Source organism: Pantherophis guttatus, chromosome 2 (genome assembly GCF_059756535.1).
Source record: "Pantherophis guttatus breed Tessera chromosome 2, ASM5975653v1, whole genome shotgun sequence".
NCBI lineage: Eukaryota > Metazoa > Chordata > Lepidosauria > Squamata > Colubridae > Pantherophis > Pantherophis guttatus.
The window spans coordinates 278322289-278339610 of record NC_142064.1 but is presented as its reverse complement, the minus strand read 5'-3'; the positions used below and the strand labels follow the sequence as shown (position 1 = coordinate 278339610).

At 47.5% G+C, this 17322-nt stretch overlaps 2 protein-coding genes and 1 long non-coding RNA gene across 3 annotated transcripts in view; all 3 read right to left on the bottom strand.

Annotated features, from left to right (window-relative positions):
• Nucleotides 1–17322, bottom strand: part of LOC117668168 (uncharacterized) — a 59376-nt gene that overhangs the window by 36206 nt on the left and 5848 nt on the right. The gene's annotated exons all lie outside the window — the stretch shown is intronic.
• Nucleotides 151–6342, bottom strand: LOC148115976 (major histocompatibility complex class I-related protein 1-like). Its single transcript, XM_087888245.1, has 5 exons — nt 6214–6342; nt 4624–4869; nt 1771–2043; nt 885–1172; nt 151–209 (listed from the first exon to the last, which is right to left on the bottom strand). Exons 1-5 carry the CDS (start codon nt 6284–6286, stop codon nt 151–153), a joined length of 939 nt encoding a protein of 312 aa, XP_087744371.1. The 5' UTR covers nt 6287–6342.
• Nucleotides 11746–14586, bottom strand: LOC148115975 (uncharacterized). The gene is made up of 2 exons (XR_015731817.1): nt 14443–14586; nt 11746–13904 (listed from the first exon to the last, which is right to left on the bottom strand). It is a non-coding gene; the product is annotated as an uncharacterized LOC148115975 (long non-coding RNA).

Genomic DNA, 17322 nt, shown 5'->3' with positions numbered 1-17322 from the left:
AGAAACACGGTTTCTATTAGACAGGTGCTGAGTTCCCTGAAGTGGAAATGCTGATCAAGGGAAGCCATTCCCAAGCTGCTCTGGCCTCCAGGAAGTGCCCCCACCTGGAGGAAGCCCCTCCCCTCCACAGGTGCAGAGGGCCCAGGGGCTTCAGCCCAGGCAAAGATCAGGTGAAGCAAATGCATCAGACTGATCCCTCCCTAGTTCACCTGAAGATAAATGGAGGGAGAAGGAAGCAGGTGCGGATTGCAATCGTTCGAATATTATAGTTTTGCAAAAAAGAATAGCTCTGACGTAGCTGACAAAAGCCCAGCCTCCCCTGCTGAAAGGGGCACTGAAGGACCGGAGGCAACTTGTCCCATCAGATAATTCTGCCAGAAAGCAAAACAGAGTTTCCTATCTCTCAATCTCTTCCATCTCCGTATCGTATCATATTTTCCTACCTCTGTTCTCAAGTGTCCACTTCCAACTCCCCTCTCAATCATCTCTTCTTTACCATCACGAAACACAACCCTAAATTCTCTCCTTTCCCTCTGGAAAGTTTAGATGACAGCAGAAAACCATCCAACATTGATGAACAGCCTAGTTCTACATTTTTTAGATTTACTTTATTTATTTAATAAACATATATGCTGCCCATCTCACCAAGACCTAAGATGTCACAGCTGCTCAATCTCTCACCCGTTTCCTCCTTCCAAGTCAACACCAAGGACTCCTAAATTCCCTCCTTTCCCTCTGGAAATTTTAGATGACAGCAGAAAACCATCCAACGTTGTTGGACAACTTACCTCTACATTGATGTTTATTTACTGTATTCATTTAATAAATTTATATGCCACCCATCTGACCAAGAAGTACCATTTTGTAACTTCTCAATGTCTCACCTGTTTCCTCCTCCAAGGCCAAGACCAGGGGCTCCTGAAAGCCCTCGTGCTCCAGGTGACATTGAAAATGGTCCCTCTCCTTGGGGTCGATCTCAATGCTGAGCCAGATGTAATAGGTCCCGTCTGAGTTGGGGGCCACGTTCCTATGGAGGGTCTCATACTGAGAGGCCTCTCCGTCCCTCATCCAGATGGCCTGGATCTCCTTGGGGTAGAAGCCAAAGGCCTGGCAGATGAGGACCTCCAGGCTGTCATCCACCACCTTGTGAGTCACCTTCCCCACTGGGGGCTCTGCAGAAACAGCAACAACACAATTCTCAGGATTTTTTACTCTTTGTGTCCAGACGATTTAATAGTAGGGAAATCCTCATTTGGCCATCCTCTCCCACTGCTCCCTCTCCTCTCCTGAATCTCTGGGACCTTCAAAGATGGAGGTCTTGAACTCATTAGCTTTATTTTTGAAAAGGACACATACCAAAATAATTGTCCTGCTTGGGGGCTGATTTAGTTTTCATATCCCACATTGAATTTGTTCAAATTCTTCCAGATGTTCCAGATGGAAATTAAGAAGAAATTCACCTTTTGGTTCAGCTGGATGTGAGAATTAGACTTTCTTTTGTTTTGCCAGATTTCCTCATGGAAATGGATCTCAGCCTCCATCTCTAGATTAATTAGCTTGTTTTTTCTCTTTGAAAAACTTATTTTAGGGGGGCATTGAAGGTGATTTCCCCTGCTGTCCTCCTGTAGTTTGATTTGGTAAATGCCCAGATCTCTTCCTGTCAGGCGTGTGAAGCCTGACTTCTTTGTGTTCGGCAGAAAAATATGGGGGGGGGAGAGAAGAGGGAGCCCAGAAAAAAATTGTACAACCAGGGCCCATTTGGTCACTCACCTGTCTCCTTCAGAGACTCCTGCTTGGGCAGGTATTTCTGCATCCTCTCAATGCACATTTCCTCAAGGTAGACCTTATTCCTCTTGGACCTCCTTGTATCATCTTCCCACGTCTCCTTGACCTTCTGGGCCTGGGGCTGAGCTGCCACCCATCTGAGGATCTTGTTGTCGAAACTGATGAAGTCCATCCCATCATAGCTGTAGTGCAAAAACCCTCCTTTGCTCCCGTCTTCCCTGAGTTCACAGCCCAAAATCGACTGCCAGGTGTGAAGCCCTGAAAGATGGGGTAGGAATAGTCCAGAGTTCCTCTCCCCTGGAGACCCCACCCTTGACTCAAATGTTTCCTTCCATCCCACCAGCTGAGCCTGAAGCTGAAATACTTTGGCCACCAGATGAGAAGAGGGAACTCCTTGGAGAAGATCCGGATGTTGGGAAAGGCGGAAGGAGAAAGGAGAAGGGGACGGCAGAGGATGGGATGCTTAGACAGGGGCATCGATGCCATGAAAGGGGTGAAAATGGAAAATGGATCTGTCCTCCCATCTTTTTTACGGGGGCGGAGGGGGAGATCTCTTTTGTGATCATGGACTGCACTTAATCTTTTGGGATGGGGACAAACCATGAAGACCATGAGAGAGGGGGTGGGGGATACTTTCTTTTCTTTACAGCAGGCCAGGGGTGTCAAACTCGATTTCATTGAGGGCTACATCAGGGTTGTGTCTGACCTCTGGGGGCTGGGGTAGGGCATGGCCAGGAGTGGGTATGGTCTGGGTGGGCATTGCCATGGTCGCAATGGTGAAATCCTCTGTGGTTTGCCACTGGTTCGCTGCACGCTCATGTGCGGTGTGTGCCAAACGCACACTGCATGCCAAAAAAGGAGGCTTAAGAAGGTAAGTAGAACAGCAATGGGGGGAACAGCTGAGCTGCGTGATTTAGATTCTCTAGAAAGCAGGATTTCCTGCGGCACAGCTGATTGTTGGAAATATGAGTTCAGATGAACCGCTAGCTTTTTTTAACTACCAGCTCACCCGAACCAGTAGCTTTTATTACTACCGGTTCATCAAACCGGTGCAAACCGGTAGAATTTCATCCCTGCATGGTGGGCATGGCCATGGTGGGCGTTTGACACAGGCTCAAGATGCATTTTTTTCCCCCGTTTGCATTCAAAACAGCTATTACAGACAGATTTACTTTCTGGCAGAAATAGTCTCAATTCCATAATGTAGAGATTAAAGACATGTAGTTCTCAATGACCCTCGGTGGCTCACAACAATCATAAAGATTACAGTTAAATCAATCGCAGGTAAAAGATTAAGATAAAAGATGACAAACTCAGTGATACAAGGGGGCTCAATCTCATCAAAGACCTGGGTGAAGAGCCAGATGTTTTTGGCTTTTCTGAACAAACAGCCATCCAGATCTTGGAGGGTACCTACTGTATTTTTCAGATATGGTAGGTATCCTCCAAATCCAACTCCGGACTATAAGATGCACCTAGCTTTTTGGGGGAGGAAAACAAGAAAAAAAAATCTGCCTCTACCTCCCAGCAATTTGCCTCCTTGCAGCAAACAGCAAAGAGCCTGCTTTAGTTTCATTTTCATTTTCAGCACAGCCTGATTAGCACAAGAAAAAAAAATCTGCCTCTACCTCCCAGCAATTTGCCTCCTTGCAGCAAACAGCAAAGAGCCTGCTTTAGTTTCATTTTCATTTTCAGCACAGCCTGATTAGCACAAGAAAAAAAAATCTGCCTCTACCTCCCAGCAATTTACCTCCTTGCAGCAAACAGCAAAGAGCCTGCTTTAGTTTCATTTTCATTTTCAGCACAGCCTGATTAGCACAAGAAAAAAAAAATCTGCCTCTACCTCCCAGCAATTTACCTCCTTGCAGCAAACAGCAGCTGCCCACCTGGCAATAGGCAATGGCAATCCCTGCAGCCTGAAATAGCTGAGGGTCGGGAGGCCGATCCAACCAACAATCAGCTGCTTGTGCTAATCCGGCTGTGCTGAAGCTGAAACGGGCTGTTTGCTGCAAGGAGGTAAATTGCTGGGAGGCAGAGCCAAAGGGTGAGGGTGGGGTGGGGCTACATTCGGTGTATAAAACGCACCCAAATTTTCACCCTCTTTTAGGGGGGATATAGTGTATCTTATACTCTGAAAAATACAGTAGTTCTAGTTAACAGATGCTGCTAAAGAGAAAATGAAGAAGATGCTGCCTCCTGCACCGAGGGGTGGGGTGGGGGGAGGCAGCCTGGAAATATCAAATGACCAGCCCACAATGCCACTGCCAACCAAAATGGGGCACGGGGGAGGGGGGGAATGCACGCACACACCCCCCATGCCCCATTCTTGGCCTCCACGGCCTCCTACAGCACTCTGCTGGCCAAAAACAGGCCACCGGGGGTGGGGGAGGCCTCTGATGGCTGTGGGGAGCTGGGCAAAGCCCATTTTTGACTGGCAGAGGCACCACAGGCCGTTCCTTCAATATTTCCACGCCCAGATGCGGCCCGTGGGCCTTGAGTTTGACACCCCTGTTTTATAGGAAAGGATCTCTCACCATTACGCCCCTTTGCAGCCCTTGGTGGTCAAATGATATTTTCCTTTTCAAATCATGCCAACCATCCAAGGCCCCAATCACCCGCTTTCTATTCTTTGCCCGCTTTGAAGATTCTCAAATCATCTGGGCCATGATTGTCCAAAAGCTGCATTTTCCCAAAACTTTGGGACTTTTGGAAAAAGCGCTTTTGGGATTTTGCCTGCTTGCCTCCCCTGATAATTAAAGCGACAAGAGGCAAAAAGTAAGATTGGGGGGGTGGGTGGGGGAGAATTTGGGGCTTGAAGGCAGATCTGCCTCTGCTTACCTGCAGTCTGGTGGCTGAGTTTTGATAACTCCTCCAGGTCAACCCTGAACTCCCTTTCAAGGGCCACAAGGATCGTCTCCTCCTCTGCTCCCATCCAGGGCACCAGAAGCTCCATCCCGCTGGTCTGGTGGTGGTTTCGAGCGATGGGCTGATCATCCAGGAGGATCACAGAAAGGAACTGGGGCAGCTCCCAGCTGGATTCTGACACCCTCAGGTAGGAATAGCGCAGGGAGTGCCTGGGGGAGCCTGGAAGGGGAAGAGGGTGAAGGACAGAATTAGGAGGGTCTGCAGCTCCAGCTCCTCCCTTGATGCTATGGTGAAAAGCAACTCTCAAAGAGAAGACCAACTTTGGAGGATTCCAGTCATGAGATTAACCCTGAAAGAAGTTTTTCAAGCAACTCTTGGCTGACTTTGGAAACAGCTGGGCACATGTGGTGAGGGGGACCTCCGGGTTGACACAGTTGCTTGTGGACCTGACCCTCTGTCTTACCCTACATGCCGACTGCCCGGAGGACCAGCAGGACAGGAGCTGCTTGGAGTTTCACAGCAGGGTACGGGAGTATGGAGATGTCAGGTCCACTTGCTGCCTTAGAAGAGTGAGGAAAATCCTCAGGAATGACTCATATCCCGGTCAGCCCTTCTTTATTCTTCTACCATCCGGAAGGAGAAATAGAACCATAGGAAGCCGTACAAACAGACTGAAGAATGGTTTTTATCCGTGGGCTCAGAGGTGGGTTTCAGCAGGTTCTGACCAGTTCTGGAGAACCGGTAGCGGAAATCTTGAGTAGTTTGGAGAACCAGTAAATACCACCTCTGACTGGCCCCACCCCCATCTGTTCTCTGCCTCCCAGTTGATCAGGAGGAAATGGGGATTTTGCAGGAACCTTTCCCTGGAGTGGGGAGGGAATGGAGATTTTGCAGTATCCTTCCCCTGCCACGCCCACCAAGCCATGCCATGCAGTGGTGGGTTTCAATTTTTTGTACTACTGGTTCTATGGGGGTGGCTTGTTGGGCGTGGCTTGGTGGAGTGACAGGGGAAAGGATATTGCAAAATCTCCATTCCCACCCCACTCGGGGGCCAACCAGAGGTAGTATTTGCCGGTTCTCCAAACTGCTCAAAATTTCCGCTATCGGTTCTCCAGAACCTGTTGGATTTCACCCCTGGGTTGTCTAGTCTCAAGGCTGGGGATGTTGGGCTTTGGAGTCCCTCCCCACAGCGGGCCGGCCCAGCGACTCCTGAGGAGGAGAAGGGGGGGCCGCCTCTCCAGCTGTATCAGACTTGGAAATTGATGGACAGCAGAGCGACGTGCCGAGGCTGCTCCCGCTGCTGCCCAGCCTCCCCTTCCTTCCTCCGCGCTCAGGAAGGCCGGAGGGGGAGAAGCGGAGAGTGGCAGCGCTGCCGCCGGCCGTGGCTTCCCAATGCGGAGGGAAAGTGAAAGTGAAAGTGAAAGTGAAGGGAAAGGGAAGCCTCACAGGGGCTGAAGGGGGGAGAGAGAGACCAAGGCAGGACACGCGTCCTCCCCCACCCCACCCCACCCCCCATCCCCCGCCTGCCTTTCAGCCCCATCGCCCATCCTTCCAAAAACTCACCGCAGCGGCCCCCCGGCACCAAGGAGCCCAGCAGTCCCCAGAGGAGCAAGAGGGGCGCCCGTCGCAGCAGCATCGCCCCCTGGCCAGGCGCCCCTACGACCGAAGAGACCAGCTTCCCCGACAGGGACAGCGACCGCTGGTTTCCTCCCCCCCACCCCAAACTCCGCTCAAGTTCTCTGCCTCGCCCGCCCGGGACAAAGAGCTCCTGCTCCCTTGGCCCTTCAGGGAGGAGGTGGGGGATCCTTTGCCCCCGCCTCCGAGGTCCGCCAATAACAGCCCCGCTCCCCCTATCCCCCCCCCATTTCCCCTGAAGTTTCCACCCATACTAAGTCCGCGGAGGAAAGGAAAGGAATTATCTCTCTCTCATTAATCAGTTTTATATAATTCTCCTTCCACTGTTTAAATATTGGGGCACCCAAGACTTCTGACGGCAAGCTGGTTAATTGTCCTCACTGTTAGGAAGTTTCTCCTTAATTCCAGGTTGCTTCTCTCCTTGATTAGTTTCCATCCATTCTTTCTTGTCCTGCCCTCTTCTGAAGCCACACCAGAAGCACAATGGAGATCCACAGCGATGCCCTCCTCTCTCTAATTCTTCTTGAGAGGCCCCTCTGACCCCCCCCCACCGCCCCCCCCCCAGCATCCCCACTGCGGCTTCTGTGGGCAGAACATTTCAACGGAGACATCTATACCGTATAAGGAAGATCTTCATGTTCACGAAATCATCGCTCCTACGTGCGAAAGTGAAGTGTGGGGTCCTTCGGCCAGGGATGCTTTTGCGGTGAGTTTCTGGAAGGCTTTGGGAGCTGGGGAAGGCAGGGCGGAAGTAGAAAGGGAGGGGGAGCGCATGCCCTGGGCTGGGTCTTTCTCTGCCCCCCAATTCCTCCTCCGTCCCAAGCTCCTTTCCCAAAAGGAAACGTTTTCCTTTCCAAGTTCTAGTTTAATGGAAAGAAGGACTAGGGGAGACATGATAGCAGTGTTCCAATATCTCAGGGGTTGCCACGAAAAAGAGGGAGTCAAGCTGTTCTCCAAAGAAGGCAGGAGAAGAAGCAACGGAGGGAAACTAACCCAGAAGAGAAGCAAGGTAGTGAAAGTTTCTGCATTGAAAAACTTTCAGAGGGGGGTATAATGTAAATGAAGCGGGCTCTGATAGATGACCACTGGATAACTTTCTATTCACTCTATTCTAAAAAGCAATGCATCCGGTTGGAAAAAGTACAAACTCAGCCAAAATCCTTTTGGTTCCTCTAGGAGGCCTCTAAGTTGTCAGAAGAGAGGAACATTCTAATGACATACAGCTTAAAGGTTGGTTAGGTCAAGGGGATCCACATGAGTTAAAAGTTGTCTATCGTCAGGAGATAATTTGAAAAATATGCTTCAGTAACTTTTTAGAAGAATTATTATAACTGTTCTGCAAACTCTGTAATTAGGAAATGTCAATTAAAAATGATAAATGTATATGACCATATGAATTGCTGAGTTAACAGAATCCTTTGTCTAGAAGGGTATAAAACCATTGTACCTAATTTCTGTCTTTGTTCAACGCCTCATGTACAGAGCCTTGAACCTATTGCGCAATTTATAAATTTGTCTTTGATTAACCCAAAGCTTGTGTTTGTCTTATTAAATCCACAACAGTAGAACTAAGAAGAAATTGCCTGATAGTTGGAACAATTAATCAGTGGAAGGATTTGCCTCTAGAGGTTGTGAATGCGCCAACACGGGAGGATTTTAAGAAGAGATTGGACAGCCATTTGTTTGAAACGGTATCGGGTTTCCTGCCCGAACAGGGGATAGGACTAGATAGAAGACCTCCAAGGTCCCTTCCAACTCCCTTGTTCTACTCTATCCTTTTCCTCCCCGAGCCCTTCCCTGAACCTCGTTTAAGACTTTAGTTTAGTGCTTGATTTGGAATCAGTTCTCGTATTTCTGGGAAAGCAGAAAGTGAAAGCAAAAACAGAAGTTTCAAAATTCAGCACTGCCCCTCCACTCCGCCCTTCCCGGGCAACGAATGAGAGTCCCTATCATCCAGAAATTCTTGGAAATTTCCTCCCAGAGAGGAGCTACAGAAACAGACCGTGAAGTGTGTGTGGGGGGGGTGTGTGTCTCTAACAACGCTTTGAGCTCTAAGCACATAGCGCTTACAAGCGGTATCCTGAATAACGGGAAGGGAGCTTCCTATAATGTTTTTGAGTTTCTTAGAATGTTCTTGGCTGTCCTCAGCACTCTCTGTGTGGACTTTCTATCTGAGGCACTGCTGCCACCAAACCAAACAGGGATGCAGTTTGTTAAAATGCTCTCAATCCTGCCTCTGTAAAAAGTGGCCAGGTCTCCCACTTGCTTGTTAACCCCTAGGCAAATAGGGTCTCCTTGGCTCTCTTTATGGTTTCTGGGGGTGTGTGGTCAGGATCAGGCCCACAAGAAGCTGGCCGGGACCCCTGAGGTCCCAGAGGAGCTGCCAGAACATCTTAACAAGATGTGGGCCTGGCCAGATTCCAAGCTCAGCCAAGGGATGGGGGAGGGGGGCTCTCTTCTCCGGTTTATAAGCATGAAACTTCCCGAGCGGAGCCAAAAGAGGGTGAGCCATTTGTTGGGGAGGGGGGCAGCTGTGTGTGGAAGGGATGGAGCTGCAGTGCAGAACCCCTCTAATTCTCCCTTCTCTCTCCTCCCTCTCCAGGCTCTCCCTCACACTCCCTGGGTTATTTTTTATTTTTATTTTATTTAAATTTGTATACCGCCCTTCTCCTAGTGGACTCAGGGCGGTGCACAGCCAAGTAAAAAACATCCAATACAAAATTTAAAAATTTAAAAGAATTATACCCTTTGGCCGAAAATTAAGAACCTTACGACTAAAACCCATTAAACAATTAAAAAATCTAATATCTCAAAAACAGGGGGGGGGGGTTTCACGCCAGCCCTGCTTGATGGAAGAAAAAAGTTTTTAGGGCGCGGCGAAAGGCCCGGAGATCTGATATCCTCCGTATCTCCGGGGGCAAATCGTTCCAGAGGGCAGGTGCTGCCACAGAGAAGGCCCTCCCCCTGGGGGTCGCCAGCCGACACTGCCTAGCTGACGGCACCCTGAGGAGTCCCTCTCTGTGGGAGCGTACTGGCCGGTGGGAGGCTATTGGTGGCAGAAGGCAGGTTACTCCTACCTGCATCTGGCGGAGCCCAGCCATGGGCTGCCTGCATCCTTCATTGTCGGCGGCCTGGATGTCCAGCCCATTGCACATTATGACAGCCTCACGAGGAAGATGAGCCTCTCTGGTGCCTTGGATGGAGGAGTCAGAGGAGGAGGAGGCATTTCAGGTCCTTGAGTGGGTGATTGGAACTGACCTGGAGAAGTTATCAAAACTGGACCACCAGACTGGAGGTGAACAGGGGCAGGGACCTCTCTGGCCTCCACATGTCTGCAGGTTAAATGAAGGAGGAGGTATGCCCACGTGACGCCCCTCCTGCGCGAGCTGCACTGGCTCCCAGTGGTCTTCCGGGTGCGATTCAAGGTGTTGGTTACCACCTTTAAAGCGCTCCATGGCATAGGACCCGGGTACCTTCGAGACCGTCTTCTGCCACCAATAGCCTCCCACCGACCAGTCCGCTCCCACAGAGAGGGTCTCCTCAGGGTGCCATCAGCCAAGTTATGTCGGCTGGCGACACCCAGGGGGAGGGCCTTCTCTGTGGGAGCCCCAGCCCTGTGGAATGAACTGCCCCCGGAAATACGTAAGATCTCCGACCTCCGGGTGTTTCGTTGCGCATTGAAGACCCTGTTGTTCCGCCAGGCCGGGCTATCAACTTAATAATTTTAAATTGGGGTATTTTAAATTTTTGGGGTTTTAAATCGGCCAAATCTATTTAATTATTTTAATTTTTAATTATTGTTGTGTCTTGTGTTTTTAAATTGGCTGTACACCGCCCTGAGTCCTTCGGGAGAAGGGCGGTATAGAAATAAAATTATTATTATTATTATTATTATTATTATTATTATTATTATTATTATTATTATTATTATTATTATTATTATTATTAATTCTTATGTGATAAAAAGGGGAAGGAGAAATTGTGTTTCTCTCCATAGGTGGGAAGGGGGCTATAATATGATACTGTCTAAGGAGAGGAATCGGGGACCCTTTTCGTTCACATCCATTCTCTCGTTTTTGATGTTGGGTGTCCATTTTAGGTCTTGAGGTATGATAGCACCTAGAAATTTGAAGGTCCCTACTGTTGATACCGTGTTGTCTGGTATTGTAAGAGGTGGAAGTATGGGAGGGTTTCTCCTAAAGTCCATCACCAATCCTATGTTTTGAGTGTGTTCAGTTCCAGATTGTTCCAGTCCCACCACCAGGCTAGTTGTTCAACCTCCCGTCTGTATGCGGATTCATCGTTGTCTCGAATGAGACCAATCACTCTTGTATCATCTGCAATCTTCAGTAGTTTACCAGCTGGATCGTTTTGAGATGCAGTCATTGGCATAGAGAAAGAAGGGAAGTGGAGAGAGCGGACATCCTTGGGGGGCCCCTGTGCTAATTTTACAGGTATCTGATGTGGTTCTGCTTAGCTTCACCTGGTGCTGTCTGTTAGGAAGCTTGTGATCCACTTACAAGTATGTTGAGGTACCTGTCACTGGTTTAGCTTAGTTAGAAGAGGGTCTGGAATATATACCATTGTATATAAATGGTGAGGAGATGGAGAGAGTGGGTACTTTTAAATTTCTGGGCATTTATATCTCAGAGGACCTCTCATGGACGATGAATGCTAACATGCTTGTGAAGAAGGCACAGAAGAGGCTGTACTTCCTGAGAATGCTCAGGAAGATAAATTTATCTCAGCATCTACTTCTGTCCTACTATTGCAGCACCATTGAGAGTGTCCTGACATACGGCATTCTTGCATAGTATGGGAGCAGCTCTGTAGCAGACAAAAAAGCTCTAATGAGAATCATTAAAACTGCCCAGAATATCATCGGCAGGGCCGGATTTTCCTATAGGCTAACTAGGCTTCAGCCTAGGGCCTCAAGATCAAGAGGGGCCTACATTCAAATTGTTAGCAAAATTAAAATTACACTTTCACTATAGGTGAAAGGGCCTCATAAGTGGAATAGCCTAGGGCCGCTTTTCATCTAAATCCCTGATCATCGGACTCCAGCTACCAGCCCTGGATGACATCTTCGAATCTCGCTGTTTGAGAAAGTTGCACAACATTCTCTGAGACTCTTCCCATCCTGCTTACAATCTTTTTGGACTGTTGCCTTCTGGCAGAAGATACAGAACAATTAAAACTCGGACCACACGTTTTCTGAATAGTTTTTATCCCAGAGCTATAATTGCTCTCAACAATGAACTAAAGGGCCACCATCAGTGAGCTATTGGACAGCATTACTTGGTCTGTTGTGTGGATGTTTGGGTGGTTTAGGGGTGGAGAATTGTGGTGGGTGGGAGTGTATCTGGGGATTGTTATGTGTGTTGAACCTGGTCCTTGGGTGTTAAGTGAATTTCGTTGTATGGGTATACTGTGTAGACACGTACAATGACAATAAAGTTATTTATTTATTATTTTATTTTATTTATTTATAAGGGTACTGAATGCTGAAATAAAGTCTACAAAGAGGACCCTTGCGTAGGTCTCTGGAGATTCAAGATATTGTAGGATGTAGTGCAGAGCCATATTAACAGCATCATCTGTCAATCTATTTGCTTGGTATGCAAATTGCAGGGAGTCTAACAGCGGATCCGTGATGGTTTTCTGGTGGGACAGCACTAGCCTTTCAGTGGTGTTCATGACTACAGATGTTAGAGCAAGTGGTCTGCAGTCATTCAGTTCCTTGATGGAGGAGTTCTTCGGCACTGGGAAGATAGTAGAGCGTTTGAAGCAAGAAGAAACATAGCACATGTCTAGTGTTTTCCATGGCTGGGAGCGCCCTGCCAGGCTGGGAATGGGCTGGGACTGAGACCGTGCAAGCCGGCCCCTCGCCATCTCCAGGGCAGCCCCACGGGCCAGATCGAACCATATTGTGGGCCTTGTGTTTGACATGTCTGATGTAAAGAATCTTGCAATGTCTGGCTATTGGATTGCTTACTCCACAATAAAATATAAGGTCCCACAAACACACACACACCTCCTTTCACTCCACGCCCAAATTTTGGGCAAAGCAAATTGCCTTGGAAAGAATAAAAATCAGTTGAGGGCTATTATTTGACCTAAAGTGTCTTACCTGGCCAGGCCACCGGTTCCAATTTTAACACTGACACTAATGGTGGCTCCATCAAAATGAATCCACCAGTCATTTTTAGTTCAAATGTTCTCCAGATATCCAGATTTTGGGTATCCAAATGGGGTCCCAGAGATGGTTCCATGTATGGAAACCAACCCAACCGCTTGAAGGAGGCCTCTTCTAAATCCATGAGAGCTCTTCATGTCACTACGTCACCCGTTCTTTGGTTTCCTCTGAAAGCAGGAAACGGGTGAAGTAGCGGTGAGAACAGCTCTACCTTTTGATGGGTTTTGCAGTCCACAACAGCCACCTGTTTGGGGGAAAAAATCATCTCTGCAGGAAGCTTTCCCAAGAACCCGAGGCCCCCATCTCCATCCCTGCATCTCTCTAAGTGAACCTCCGCGGCCCTCGTAGAACAAGGGACTTGGATCCATTCCTTTGTAGACTTTCTCCAGGGTTGGGGTGACAAAGCTGGAGAGCGCCATCTTTAATGTCTGCTCAACCAGAGACATAAGGCTCCTCCATGGAGAAACAGAACCGGTTGGAGTCACAGTCCAGGACAATCTCATGGGATTGGAGATGTTTGCCACCTCACAAGGAGGGGTTGCCAGGTGCTGAACCCCTCCTGCAGTGTCCTCCTGGGTGCTCTCTGGCTTGGTACTTTTCTTGCAGATATTTCATTACCAAACTAGGCAACATCCTCAGTGCCAGAAGGGAGTTGGATTTGCTCTTATTTTTATATGTTAGTCAATGGTTTCCCCTCTCAATGTTGTGTGATTAAGCTGTTGGGTACTGTTAGCTTCTTTGTCTGCATTGGTAATTGCTTGATTGGGATGTTGTTTACTTGATTGTCGTCTAATGTTAATCTTGGCGTTAATTTCTGTTCGTATACTGTATGCGGTGATTGTTGGATAGGAGGGTTTCTGGTCTTTCATTTCCTTTTGGACTTTTTTAATTGTCTCTTTCGAATGGCATGCAGACATTGTTTATCTCTGTGTCCCTGTTGATGGCCAATTCATCTGAGTGCCAGGGCTCCAGGAATTCTCTGGCATTTCTTTCCCTTTGTTTGGTGGATTTGGCTTGATCCAACGATGCTCACAGCTTCCCAATTGAAACTATGGTTGAATCTATCCATGTATTATGAAATTAAGGACTTTTCATCTTGCCTTCTGACTGCTAGTTGGTGTTCATGGATGGGCTTTGTTCGTCTTCTGCCTGTTTATCCTACATACTGGCTGTTGCAGTCCTTACAGTGTATGTTGTAGATGAATCCTGGTTCTCCTTCTGGGGCTGCTGGGTGTTTTGGTTTACTTAGGATGTTTCGTGGGGCTTTAGTTGGTTTGGACTTAGATCTTGCTTTGATCTTGGCTTTTGGATAATGTGTCCAAGTTCTCCACACTGGAGGTTCCTTTCCTTCTTCCCTACGCAATGACGACACAGTGATTTCTAGATCTCTCCCTGTCTTCTCCAGTCCATAGGATGCCTTGTGCTTCAAAGAGAAAAAAAATGGAGGAAGTCAACACTGTCATTTGCATGGGGTGGGGGCTGTTTCTTCTCTCCTCCCCTCAGCTGTCTCTTCCCCCCACTGCAACCTCCACAGGCACCAGAGGAAGCAGCCAAAGAAGAAGGAAGGATAACCCTCTCTGGACAAAGAGCTGCTGTTGGGGGCCTCCTCACTTCTCCCCCAGGCTTTCTTATGCCTCCAGCTTATCATGGCCAAGGAGTCCCCTTCATCCTCTTCCTTCTCCCCCTCCCCTCCAATCCTTCCTATTTCTCCAGGGTGCCCCAACTCCTGCTCATGGCTCCTTCACCATCTTTCTCTCCTCCCTTGGAGTTGATGGGCCAGAGAGGCTGAGCTGAGCCAGATCTTCCGCTGCAGAGCAAGTCATCACAGGAGCCCCAGGAAGCCCATAATCCACATACGACAACTTTGGAAAAATTTAATTCCCCACCTCAACAAATCTGATGGTCTTGGTTCTCAGGTATATTCCAAGTCCGGAGTTTTGTCTCTTCAAATCCAGACTCACCTCTGATGTTACTTTAGTTTAGGGCAACCTCTGTGATTGTGTCTCATCTTCTATACGGTCCGCAGAGCGAGAAACAAGTTTTGAGAAGAAACAAGGTTGCCACCACTACATGAGACAATTCTCTTCTGAGTCTCCTCTTCCGGCCTGACAGATGGGAAAAAGAGCAGATAGCTAGTTTATTTCAGAGGGCAGCAGCTCCTGCCAGAGCTGGAGAAGGATTTATTCTGAACACTGAAGGAAGGAACCTGAACTGAATCACCATCAATTACTCTACAACAAGAATCCTCTTGGATTCTTGTTGCTGGTACAAGACAGAGGGTGTTCCCCACGGACTCTGGACTCAGATGTTCTTAATTCAACTGTCACGACATTTGTCATGACCCAATCACGACAAATTCACGACCCAATCTTAACCTAGCCAGATCTAAGAACCAGCAACTTTGGCTGATCTTGGAAGGCTAAATTGGGTCTGCCTGAATTAGAGATTAGAGAATAGAAAATAGAATTGAATAGAAAATAGAATAGAGTGTGGAATGGGGATAGGGGATAGGAAACTAGAATGGAATGGAATGGAATGGAATAGGCTTTGGAGCAGTAGTTAAATTCAATTTTTTTTACTACTGGCTCTGTGGGCGTGATGTGGCTTGGTGAGCATGGCAGAGGAAGGATACTGCAAAATCTCCATTCCCATCCTACTCCTGGGGGAATGATACTGCAAAATCTCCATTCCCACCCTACTCCTGGAGGAAGGATACTGCAAAATCTCCATTCCCTCCCCATCTGGGACCAGCCAGAGGTGGTATTTGCCGATTCTCCAAACTACTCAAAATTTCTGCTACCAGTTCTCCAGAACTGGTCAGAACCTGCTGGATTTCACCCCTGCCTTGGAGGTCTTCTAGTCCAACCCCCTGCTTAGGCAGGAAACCCTATACCATTTCAGACAAATCAGAGAATCACAAGCCAATCAGAAGGTCCATCCAGGAAGAAGGAAATGGCAAAGTACTTCCAAATTCTTGCTGAGAAAATTACCAAGAAATCCTGAGTTAGACTCGGTGAAACTCAATTGAGGAGACACATCCTGCATCCTCCCTCCTTCTCATGTCACTTGCTCTGAGTGGGAGCAGAAGAAGCAGCAGGAACTTTCCCCATTGAACCTTCCTCCCTGTCCTTGCCTGTCCCCAAGTGTGATTTCAAGGAGAGGCATGGCCCATGGGCCCCTCCCTCCATGGACCTCCCCTTCCATCAGAGCTTCCTTTGGCCAGGTGACATGGCAAATAGATCTTCTTCAGGGACAGGATTGTGGAATTCCTAGCACTTCCCAGATCATTTAAGGGACTTTTCCTGGACCCCAGAGCAGTGGTGGGTTGCCCCTGGTTCGGACCGGTTCTATAGAATCGGTAGTAAAACCGGCAGGAGGCTCCGCCCACTGACCCTGATGTCAACAGAAGCTATCTGCACATGCGCAGAAGTAAAGCACATGTGCGAGCGAAGCAAGGCGCGTGCGTGATCCCTTTGTGAACTGGTAGTAAAGGTAAGTAGAACCCACTCCTGCTCCAGAGGTTCTGATATTTGCTCCTCTGAAGAAAGTCTGCATGAGGCCAGAGAGGTTTTCTCCCACACAACAGGAAGACATTGAGATTTGCAAGAAGTGCAACAATGGCTGCATAGTTGCTTCTCCCTTTCTCACCCGTGTTCAAAATGCTGTCTGTAGGCAATGATAACATGGGTGAAAAACGTTGGCTGCGCAATAGAATTAGAGAAATGGCAACAACTATGGGAAAGGAATTATAAATTGACTATGGCAACGGCATATAAAGAAAATTTATATAAAATATTTTATAGATGGCATATGCCACCAGAAAGACTAGCAAAAATGTTTAAAGATAAATCAGCTAAATGCTGGAAATGTTTGCATTTGCCGGGATCATATTATCATATGTGGTGGTCATGTTTAGAAGCAAAAAACTATTGGCCTAAATACAGACATGGTTAGAGGAAATGTTACATAAACCAAAGCTTTTTCTATTGGGTATTTTGCCAGAAAGATATAGCAAAGAAGAAGTGTACTTAATTATACACATAATAACAGCAGCAAGAATTGTATTTGCACAAAATTGGAAGACAGAGAAAATCCCATCAGAAGGTAAAGTAATCAAAAAGATTTTAGACTGTGCGGAAATGAACAGATTAACGCTAAGAATAAAAGATAAAGAGGAATCGGTGTATTTCAAGACATGGGAAAGATTCTATTTATGGATAGAAAAGAAATATGAATAAAAGTTGATAGATAAATGATATAGATAATAGAAAGTTAAATGAGGGAGAAGACAAAACAGAAATAGAAACTCAGATGACACCAGAGTAAATGGAAAAGGGGAATGGCGAGATTATAAATATAAATGTACAATTATGAAATGATTGATTGGGTAAAATAAGTTAAAAATTGAAAAGAAAGTATACATTATTAGAAAATTGGAGTTGCTCGGATACCAAATGAGGGAAATATTGCAAATAAAGGAGAAAGAGAGGGAGAGAGGAGGAGAGGGAGAGAGAGGAATGGAAGAAAGAGCCTTGGTGGTGCAGCGAAGTGCTGTGAAGTAGCACTTAGCTGCCAGCTGCCTGCAATTACTGCGAGTTCAATTCTCACCAGGCTCAAGCCTTCCATCCTTCCGAGGTAGGTAAAATGAGGACCCGGATTGTGGGGGCAATAAACTGACTTTGTATAAAAAAGAACACTGCTTGGGGGGGGGAGCGAAAGCTCTACTAAGCAGGTATATACAAAAGTATGAAGGCTATTGCTTAACACATTGTAAGCTGCCCTAAATCTCCGGAGAAGGGCGGCATATAAATTGAACCAATGAATGAATGAATCAATGAATC

Coding starts and splice junctions, on each gene's coding strand:
- LOC148115976 (XM_087888245.1), bottom strand. CDS start 6,286: ATGCTGCTGCGACGGGCGCCCCTCTTGCTCCTCTGGGGACTGCTGGGC. Junction 2,044..4,623: donor ACTCAGCCACCAGACTGCAG/GTAAGCAGAGGC, acceptor CCCATCTTTCAG/GGCTTCACACCTGGCAGTCG. Junction 1,173..1,770: donor GGAGTCTCTGAAGGAGACAG/GTGAGTGACCAA, acceptor CTGTTTCTGCAG/AGCCCCCAGTGGGGAAGGTG.